Source organism: Equus quagga, chromosome 7 (genome assembly GCF_021613505.1).
Source record: "Equus quagga isolate Etosha38 chromosome 7, UCLA_HA_Equagga_1.0, whole genome shotgun sequence".
NCBI lineage: Eukaryota > Metazoa > Chordata > Mammalia > Perissodactyla > Equidae > Equus > Equus quagga.
In genome coordinates this window covers 36413299-36424135 of record NC_060273.1, presented here as the reverse complement: position 1 = coordinate 36424135, position 10837 = coordinate 36413299, and the positions used below count along the sequence as shown (strand labels likewise).

General features: G+C 38.2%; 1 protein-coding gene across 2 annotated transcripts in view; it reads right to left on the bottom strand.

Annotated features, from left to right (window-relative positions):
* Positions 1–222: 222 nt before the first annotated feature.
* LOC124242226 (cytochrome P450 3A12-like) overlaps positions 223–10837 on the bottom strand; it is a 36797-nt gene continuing 26182 nt past the window's right edge. For both annotated transcript variants that reach the window (XM_046667031.1, XM_046667032.1), the window contains 2 exons: positions 2953–3115; positions 223–765 (listed from right to left, as the gene is read on the bottom strand). In XM_046667031.1, the coding sequence (XP_046522987.1) occupies positions 670–765; positions 2953–3115 (259 nt within the window). In that variant the 3' untranslated portion in view covers positions 223–669. The remainder of the gene's footprint in view (positions 766–2952; positions 3116–10837) is intronic.

Below are 10837 nucleotides of genomic sequence, written 5' to 3'. Positions count from 1 at the left end.
CTCCAAAAATGGGAGCACTAAAGTATGAATACACTTTCTAAGAAACAGGCAAAGTCACAGTAGATTAACTCTCACCTGTCTTAATATATCAAATGAAAGCTCTGAAAAGTGCCCACCCACTCAGTCATTGTGATGGTTAAAAACGTTTAGTCACTGACTCTCACTGATTCAGTTCTATAGATTTCCCCTAACGTGCAAGAAGGCATCAAAAAGTACTTTTGTAAGGAGAAGTTTATTGATTTGCTCAATATAATATTTTATAAAATATTCAAAATGAATGTGTGATATAAATGTCTCTACTACAGTCACCACACTAATCATTGTGTTCATTAAAAATTGTTGATAAAATTGTTGAGAAATTTTATTCTCGATCAGTGTTCAGCAGAAGTAGATAGTACTAAGTGTGGGAGGATGGAGATCATCCTGCAAGAACCAGACAAGCTGAGTTCACATACCCGGCACTCACTTGTCCCCTGCTTCATATCACATAACATGTAATACTCTACATAGACACTTGGAAAATCAATAAACGTAAGAATCCTCAGGCATCCATCACATGCAGTAGGTTAAGCCCACCTTCATTCTGAATTGTATTCACAAAGTAAATTAAGATCTCTGGTGTTCTGGGATACAGCTTCCTTGAAGAACAGTGGAAGTCCTTAGGGAAAGTCAGCCTCCAGTCACGGTCCCATCTCTGGGCTTAACTTTTAGAACAATGGGCTTTTGTGGTTTCACAATTGCTTCAGTGCCTAATTTTATGGGTATCTGCAACAGTTAAACAAGCATATGAGAACTGATTGAGGAAGCACTGCCAATAACAGAACAAAGTAGACAAGACACATAAAGAACGACAATGTTTTACAAACATATAAACTACTTTTAACATCACATAACTTTAATTCTTTATATTTAGTCTGTAAGTTGCATCAAGACCAAATAGCAAAAGCATTCATCCATCCATCCATTTATTCAAGAAAATATCTATGGAGCACCCATTCTGGACCAGGATGGAGACAAATTCATGTTGGCTTGTATTCCTTTTTGATTTAAATTTTAAGTAAAAAGTATGAACTTCTACAATTAAAACCAGATTCTTATGGATTATAGGAAACTTTTTTGAAAAGCCATATAGAATTAACTTTGTCTATGATGGACTTATCAGGTGATCCAGAGTGTTATTACACATTTTAATTATATTGCTTCATCCTCAACTTCTAGAATTCAGTCACCTCTCCCAGTGGAAGCCATCCAGTTTCATGACTGGAAAGGTTCTTTAGAATATTATTCCTGCTCTCCAACATCTCTTGGATCACTTGAAGAGTGCAAATGGTGAACTTCTGAAATACAGTACTTTCACTGATAGTTTTCGCCCCTTTCTCACCCAGTCACTCCTTAAGTGTTGGGGAGGCCAGCAGCAGAATCGGCTTTGGGACTCAGTTGACTGAAGCGTAAGCAAAGTATCATAGAGAGTAAGAAGTGCCAGCCTGTGGGTGACTAGGAGTTCACAGGGAGTGTCTGTACCATCCCAGGTGTGCCAGAGATCTGCTTTCTCTCTTTATGGAATCTCTTTTGTCATACTTACAGCATTGCCACACAGCTACCCTAAAATCATAAATAAGATGGGATCCATCTCTATCCTCTCCCCTGCAGGGAGCCTACTTAAGGGGAGGAGCTGCACATTACGTGCATGAGTCCTAGAAATAAACCTTATTATAGGGCCTGATTTGTTAGGAATCAAAGGCTAAAGTTCTTCTGTATTCAGAAGAGATATTCCGTATCTTTCTATAAATTTAAAACCTTGTTATTTTATGATTATATATGGTATGCATACTTCTCCCCTGCAGACACATACACACAACACGCACATACAAAAATGTCATTTGTTAAAATTTTATAGTTAAAATTTTTCAAAATTTGTATCCAACAGCTCTAAATAAACTTCAAATTATTCCTTAACCATTTGCTGAATGACTACAAGACACCGATGGAAGTTTATGATGGGAATAAATGAGGTGCAGGAGTTAAAGACATTCATAGACACAAAGAAAACATACAAACCAAACTGGATGGTTGAATAACAAAGTATTAAGTTAGGCGATCTGACCAATGATACCAGCCTGCAATAACTGATAGAGCAGAGGAAAGAATGGGCTCTGGACTAGATGGGAAGGCCCCATAGAGGGGCTTTGGGATTCATCTAAGACTTGAAGGATGAGAACAGAATGAGGAGGAGAGTGAGAAGAACATTCATGGAATTATTACTAGGATGTAAAAGGCACCCAGTTTTACTAGAGCAGGGCTCCTGGAATATGAGGTCAAATAGGTAGGAAGGACCTAGACTGTGCGAGTCTTTCACATCTGGCAGAAATTATTTAAATTAGTGATTCTCAACCTTGCCTGCACATAAGGTACAATAGGAGTGCTTTTAAGCCACACTCTAGGTGAATTATTTTAAAGTCTGAGATTTCTTAAGCATCAGGAGTTTTAAAGATCCGTGGTGATTTCCTTATACAGACAGCAGTAGAGAACTGCTGTCATGAATCTTCTGTAAGTTTTGGCGGAGAAGACCATCCTTCAGCAGTCATGACATGGTGATCGCTGCACTTAATAACTGCACAAGGTTTTCCCTTCCTTCCAGTGGACTTGAAACCAAATTTAAAATTTTACTCAAGTCCAAAGGACTGGGCATAATCCTGTCACACTAACTGCATTGGCTCCAGATGATCTTTATAGTTGGATCTTATAAAGTCACAGACTTAGCAATACAGAGCTAAGCGCCTTAAAGGTCACAGATGGCTCCAAATAGATTCTTCAGCTAATAGAATAAATTTACCTTTGGATAGAATACACACACATGCACACACACACACACACACACACACAGACCCCTTGACATAAAAAAAAAACCCCTCCCAATAAAACGTTATTTGTGAAGAAACTTGACTGTCCAACCTCTGTTTCTTTACAAGGTTTGAAGGAGAAGTTCTGCAGCACTCTGACGACAGCAAGTTTCATGTTCATCAGAGCAAATCTCATGCCAATGCAGTTTCGGGGTCCGGTTCCAAAAGGCAGGTATATATAAGGATTTATGCTGTCCTTGTTCTCCTTACTGAACCTGGATCCACAAAAGTAGATGAAAGCAAGTTATTGAAACATAAAAACCACAAAAGCTACAGGTTTGGAATTCTCACTTAGCCTCCTCAATCAGTAGTACACAGGATACTGTTGTGGGCTAGTCATTGACATGCAGCTATGGATATTTTTTGTAAGAACTGTAAGTTACAGACCATTTCTATTCCTCTTCCCTATAGTAGCTTTCAGTCTTGTTGAGGAGATGAGATGAATGTCATTTAAAAGAAAATTTATCTTTAAACAGGAAAACTACATTCAGGGTGGTGAGATGTTCACAAAAAGAGATGAGAGTGATTCAAGGAAAAGTAAGTCTCTGCCTCCAGTCACTTATGTTGGTCATGTGCACATGCAGGAAGGAAGAAGGAGAAATGCCTCCCATTATTTACAATGTTATTTTCCCTTCTCTTCCCTTATTTTCCTTCCCCTCCCTCTCTCCTCCCTTCCCTCTCTCTCTCTCTCCCTTCTTCCTCATAGAGTAGCTCATTTCAGAAGACTTACATGGGCATATGATGCTACTTTACTATAGTATAATCACTGATTTCTTTATCTTTCTGTTCCACTAAGCCATAAACTCCTTGAAGGTTAGACCTATTTTTATTTCATTTGATTCCTCAATATGTGACTACATTAAGAAAACTTGTGGTAGAGGTGTCAAGATGGTGGCATAGGCAGACTCTGAACTCACCTCATCCCACAAACACAACAAATTTACAACTATTCTTGGAACAATTAGCCCTGAGAGAGAACTGAAAACTGGTTAAATAGAACCCTCACAACAAGGGACAGTCATGACTGCGGTTGAAGAGGCATAAATGCCTTATGCAGAGAAAAAAATCCACATTTGCAAGCTGTGGGGCATCATGGCCTGCTGGGAGCAATCCTAAGGTATGCAGCCTTCCCTGGAGGAGTGGGGGACCTGAGCAGGGGAGAGTTACTGCTATAAGCATCTATTAGACTCAGCACAATCAAGACGAGTCTCATAATATCTAGCTTTGCTGGCTCTTAACAACAACAGGGAATACCCCCAGAAAAGCTATAAGACATAGGAAAAAAAGGCCACCTCTTAAAGGGCCCACAGACAAATTCACCCATTTTGGAGAACAACCTAAAATCAGCAGGAAGAAAGGTACACAGTCCTTTTGTGAAAAGAGACCCCCCAGTAGGCTCTCAGTGCATCTTGGTGGAAGGTGAGACCTCTCCAGGGACTGACACATTGGCAGCAGCCATCATTGCAGCCTAGTACAGATGTGCTGACACAAATGCTGGAAAACGCCATTGGCCTGTTAGCCCAGGGTCTCCTCCACCTACTAGAGTACTGATTTAATCCAACTCCACCAGGGCAAACATCATACACAAGGCACTGGCCACATCCAACAGCAAGCCTTTGGGCAACTTGTGGGCCTGCATTGACTGGGTGCCTGGATAATCTGCAGGCAGGCAAGTGCATCTGCCTCTGTGGGGTGGGGCATGCATAAGGAACAGGTGGAGTGTGTGGGGCCTCTGCAGTGTGGGAACTGGTTCTGCTTCAGGAGGTCAGGTTGTGTGCACAGGACAGGACTGTGCTGATGTTGTGTGTGGCCCTGTGGGAAGTGGGGCTAGTCAGCTGCAGAACATTTGTATTTCTCAAACAGCCACATAGGGATCAGATGCACCTTCCAAAGCCTGAAACAATTGGGTTCTATGTGGCTGGGGCCAGCCCGAATCAGCTGCAGTCCTAAGAGAGCTGACAATAGCCTTGCAGGCCAGGTGTCTACACAATTGTAAGCCCTTGAGCCTTGCAACCAGCCACACTGGGGGTCTACTCACTTAGCAGAAAAACCGCAACAGAAATGTGCTATTAGACCTTGTAGGCAACTGTGCTGGGTCTCCCCTTGCCTGATAAAATGACTGCAGAGACCATAGCAGCCACAGGCAGCTGAGCATTACAACCAGCCAGCCTGGGGGACAGCCTAGCCTCACTGGGCATCTGCAATAAGAGCAACCTTGCCACAGCAGAAGGATACACATAGGCCACACAAGTGTCACTCCTGGAACATTTGGAACTGGTGGCTAGAGGGAAGCACTCTGCTGGGCTTCATAAGGCTTCTCTTACATAAGGAGACCTCTCCAAGGTCAGGAGACGTAACTGACTCACCTAATACATAGGTGACACAAAACTACATAGTCACAGAGAAAGAGGCAAAATGAGGAAGCAAGGGAATATGTTTCAAGTAAGGGGACAGCACAAAACCCCAGGAAAAGAACTAAATGAAATAGAAATAAATAATCTAACTGACAAAGAGTTCAAACAAAAAGTCATAAGAATGCTCACTGATCTTTGGAGAAGGTTGGATGAACTCAGTGAGAACGTCAACAAAGAACTGGAATATGTAAAAAAGAACCAGTCATAAATGAAGAATACAATACTGGAAATGAGAAAATCACCAGAGGGACTCGAAAACAGAGTAGATGATACAGAAGAATGGAACAACGAGCTGGCTGGAAGACTAGAGAAAATCCCCAAAGCTGAACAGATAAAAGAAAAGAGTATTAAAAAGAACAAGAACAATGTAAGGGACCTCTGCTACAACATTAAGCGAGCTCACATTCATATAATAGGTGTCTCAAAAGGAGAAGAGAGAGAGAGACAAAGGAACAGAGAATCTATTTGCAGAAATAATAGCTGAAAAATTTCCTAACCTAAGGAAGGAAACAGACATCTAGGTACAAGAAGCACAGAGAACACCAAACAAGACACAACCAAAGAGGTCCACACCAAGAAACATCATAATTAAAATGTGAGGAATTAAAGACAAAGACACAATCCTAAAAGCTACAAGAGAAAGGCACAAGTGACATACGAAAGAAAACCCATAAGGCTATCAGCTGACTTCTCAGAAGAAGCCTGACAGGGTAGAAGGGAGTGGCATGATATATATAAAGTGCTGAAAGGAAAAAACTTATGGCCAAGAATATGATACCCCAAAAGGTTACCATTCAGAATGGAAGGAGAGATAAAGAGTTTCCCAGACAAGCAAAAATTAAAGGAGTTATCACCAAGAAATCAGTTTTACAAGAAATGCTAAAGATACTTATTTAAGTGGGAAAGAGAAGATCACAAATAGGAATAAGAAGAATTATCAAAAAAAGCAATAAATTCACTGGTAAAGGCAAAAATACGGTAAAGGTAGCAGATCAACAAACTATGAACCTAATATGAAGATCAAAGACAAAAGTACAAATATTACCTATTTCCATGGTAAGAGGGTAATGGACACACACATAAAAAAAAGTTAGATATGATATGAAAAACATAAAAAGTGGGATGAGGGGAGTAAAAGACTAGGGCTTTTGGCAAGAGGTGCAAACTAAAGAGACCATCAACTTAATACAGATTGCTATATACATAGGTTGTTGTATGTGAACCTCATGGTAATCACAAACCAGATGCCTATAATAAATACACAAAAATTAAGAGAAAGGAACCTAAACATAATACTAAAGAAAGCCATCAAGCCACAAGGGAAGAAAGCAAGAGAAGAAGAAAGGAATAGAGAAGAACTAGAACACTCAGGAAAAAAGGTAACAAAATGGAAATAAGTACATACTTATCAACAGCTACTGTAAATGTCAATGGACTAGATTTCCAATCAAAAGGCATAAGGTGGCTTAATGGATAGAACAACAAGACCCATGTATGTGCTGCATACAAGAGATACACTTCAGGCCTAACAGCACACACAAACTGAAAGTGAAGGGATGGAAAAATATACTCCACGCAAATGGCAAAGAAAAGAAAGCTGGGGTAGCAATACTTAGACAGAATACACTTTAAAGCAAAAACTGTAACAAGAGGCAAAGAAGGGTACTACATAATGATAAAACCCAACAAGAGGATATAACACTTGTTAATATCTATGCACCCAACATAGGAGTACCTAAATATATAAAAGCAATTATTAACAGACATAAAAGGAGAAATAGACAGTAATGTATTAATAGCAGGGGACTTTAACACTCCACTTACATCAATGGACAGATCATACAAACAGAAGATCAATAGGGAAACATTGGTCTTAAATAACACATTAGACCAGATGGACTACACAGATATATACAGAACATTCCATCCCAAAACTGCAGAATACACATTCTTTTTTAATGCACATGGAACATTCTCCAGGATTGATTGCATACTAGGCCACAAAACAAGTCTCTTTAAATTTAGGACGACTGAAATAAGACCAAGTATCTTTTCTGACCACAATAGTATGAAACAGGAAGTCAACTACAGGAAGAAATCAGAAAAGAGATAAATACTTAGGGATTAAACAAAATGCTGCTAAATAATGATTGGATCAATGAAGAAATCAAAGGACAAATAAAAAATATCTGGAGATAAATGAATATGAAAATATGGCATTCCAAAACTTATGAGAAGCAGCAAAAGTGGTTGTAAAAGGGAAGTCTATAGCAATACAGGCCTACCTCAACAAACGATCTAACATTGCACCTAAAGGAACTGGAAGAAGAAGAACAAACAAAGCCCAAAATCAGTAGAAGGAGAGCAGAATTAAATGAACCAGAGACTAAAAGAACAAAAGAAAAATCAAGGGAAAAGATCTGGTTCTTTGAAAAAAAATAAACTAAATTGACAAACCTATAGCTAGACTCACCAAGAGAAAAAGAGGGAAGTATCTAATAAATAAAATCAAAAATTAAAGAGGAGAAATTAAAATAGATACTGCAGAAATACAAAAGATTATAAGAGAACACTGTGAAAAGCTATACACCAACAAACTGGATAATCTAGAAGAAATGGATAAATTCTTAGAATCATACAACCTTCAAGACTGAGTCAAGAAAAAATAGACAATTTTAATAGAACAATCACCAGTAAGGAGATTGAAACAGTAATCAAAAACCTCCCAAAAAATAAAAGTCAAGGACCAGATGCTTTCCCTGGTGAATTCTACAAAACATTCAAAGAAGACTTAATACCTATCCTTCTAAAATTCTTCCAAAAAATTGAAGAGGTGGGGAAGGTTCCTAACTGCTTCTACAAAGTCAACACTACCTTGATACTAAAACCAGACAAGGACAACCCAAAGATGAAATTACAAGTCAATATCACTGATGAACATCAATGCAAACATCCTCAACAAAATACCAGAAAATTGAATATGACAGTACATTAAAAAGATCATACACCCTGATCATATGGGATTTATTACAGGGATACAGGGATGGTTCAACATTTGCAAATCAATCAATGTGATACACCACATTAACAAAATGAAGAATAAAAATAAAATGATCATCTCAATAGATGCAGGGAAAGCATGTGACAAGGTACAGCATCCATTCATGAAAAAACGGTGAATAAAATCTGATGGAAAGAAAGTAGCTGAACATCATACAGGCCGTATATGACAAACCCACAGCTAATATAATTCTCAATGGAGAAAAACAGAAAGCTATCCTTCTAAGACTAGGAACCAGACAAGAATGCCCACTTTCACCACTCTTATTTAACATAGTATTAGATGTCTTAGCCAAAGCAATAAGGCGAGAAAAAGAAAAGGGATCCAAATAGGAAAGGAAGAAGTGAAACCATCACTATTTACAGATTGCATGATATTATACATAGAAAATCCTAAAGAATCCACAAAAAAACTTTTAGAAATAAAAATTGAATGGCAAAGTTGCAGGATACAAAATCAACATACAAAAATAGGTTGGATTTCTACACAGCAACAATGAAGTAACAGAAAAAGAAATTAGAAATACAATTGGGTTTACAACTGCAACAAAAAGAAGAAAATATCAAGGAATAAACTTAACCAAGCAGGTAAAAGGTCTGTACACTGAAAATTATAAAACATTGTTGACAGAAATAGAAGAAGAAACAAAGAAATGGAAAGATACTCTGTGCTCTTTGTCTGGAAGAATTACCATAGTTAAAACGACCATAATTCCTACAGCAATCTACAGATTCAATGCAATCCCAATCAATGTTCCAACATTTTTCACAGAAATAGAACAAAGAATCCTAAAATTTATATGGAAGAACAAAAGAGCCTGAACAGCCAAAGGAATCCTGAGAAAAAAGAACTAAGCTGGAGGTATTACACTGCCTGATTGCAAAATACACTACAAAACTATAGTACCAAAAACAGCATGGTACTGGCACAAAAACAGAGACGCATATCAATGGAATGGAACTGAGAACCCATAAATAAACCAACACGTATATGGACAATTAATTTTTGACAAGGGAGCCAAAACACACAATAGAGAATGGAAAATCTCTTCAATACATGGTTTTAGGAAAACTGGACAGCCACATACAAAGGAATGGAAATAGACCATTATCTTACACCTTGCACAAAAATGAACTCACAATGGATTAAAGACTTGAATGTAAGACCTGTAACTATTAAACTTCTAGACAAAAACATAAGCAGCATGCTCTTCAACATCAGCCTTACCAGGATACTGGGTCTGACTGGGTCAGGGAAACAGTAGAAAAAACAAACAAATGGGACTACATCAAACTAAAAAGCTTCTGCACAGCAAAGGAAACCATGAAAAAAAAGAAAAGACAACCTAACAATTGGGAGAAGATATTTACAAACCATATATCTGATAAGGGGTTAATCCCTAAAATCTATAAAGAAATCATACATCTCAACAAAAATAACCCAACAACCCAATTAAAAATTGGCAAAAACATCTGAACAGACATTTCTCCAAAGAAGATATATACATGGCCAACAGGCACATGGAAAGATGTTCATCATTAACTACCAGGGAAAGGAAAATCAAAACTATAGTGAGATACCACCTCACTCCAGTCAGAATGGCAATAATTAACCAGACAGGAAACAATAAGTGTTAGAGAGGATGTGGAGAGAAGGAAACTCTCATACACTGCTGGTGGGAGTCCAGACTGGGCAGCCACTATGGAAAACAGTATGGAGATTCCTCAAAGAACTAAGAATAGAACTGCCATACGATCCAGCTATTCCACTGCTGGGTATTTATCCAAAGAACATGAAAACATGAATGTGTAAGATACATGCACCCCTATGTTCATTACAGCATTATTCACAATAGCCAAGACTTGGAAGCAACCTAAGTGTCCATCAAGAGACAAATGGATAAAGAAGATGTTGTAAATATACATAAAGGAACACTACTCAGCCATAAGAAAAGATGAAATCTAGCCATTTGCGACAACATGGATGGACCTTGAGGGTATCATGCTGAGCAAAATAAGTCAGAGGGAGAAAACCAAATAGCATATGATCTCACTCATAAGCAGAAGATAAAAACAACAAACAATCACATAGAAACAGAGATTGGATTGGTGCTTACAAAAGGGGAAGGGAGGAGGGACGAGGGCAAAAAGGGTGATTAGGCACAGGTGTGATGATGGATTGTACTTAGTCTTTGGGTGGCAAACATGATGTAATCTACACAGAAATTGAAATATAGTGATGTACATCTGAAATTTATGTAATGTTGTGAACCAATGTTACCACAATACAGTAAATAAATGAATAAATAAAAAATAAAATCCAACTTCACAAAAAAGAAAAAGAAATATTGTGGATTTGGGGAAAGTGATAATGGTATTGTTGCATGTACTTTTTAAAGAGTCCTTATATTTTGGAGAACATGATGGGATAGTTATACATGGTATGTCTTAAAATAATATGGG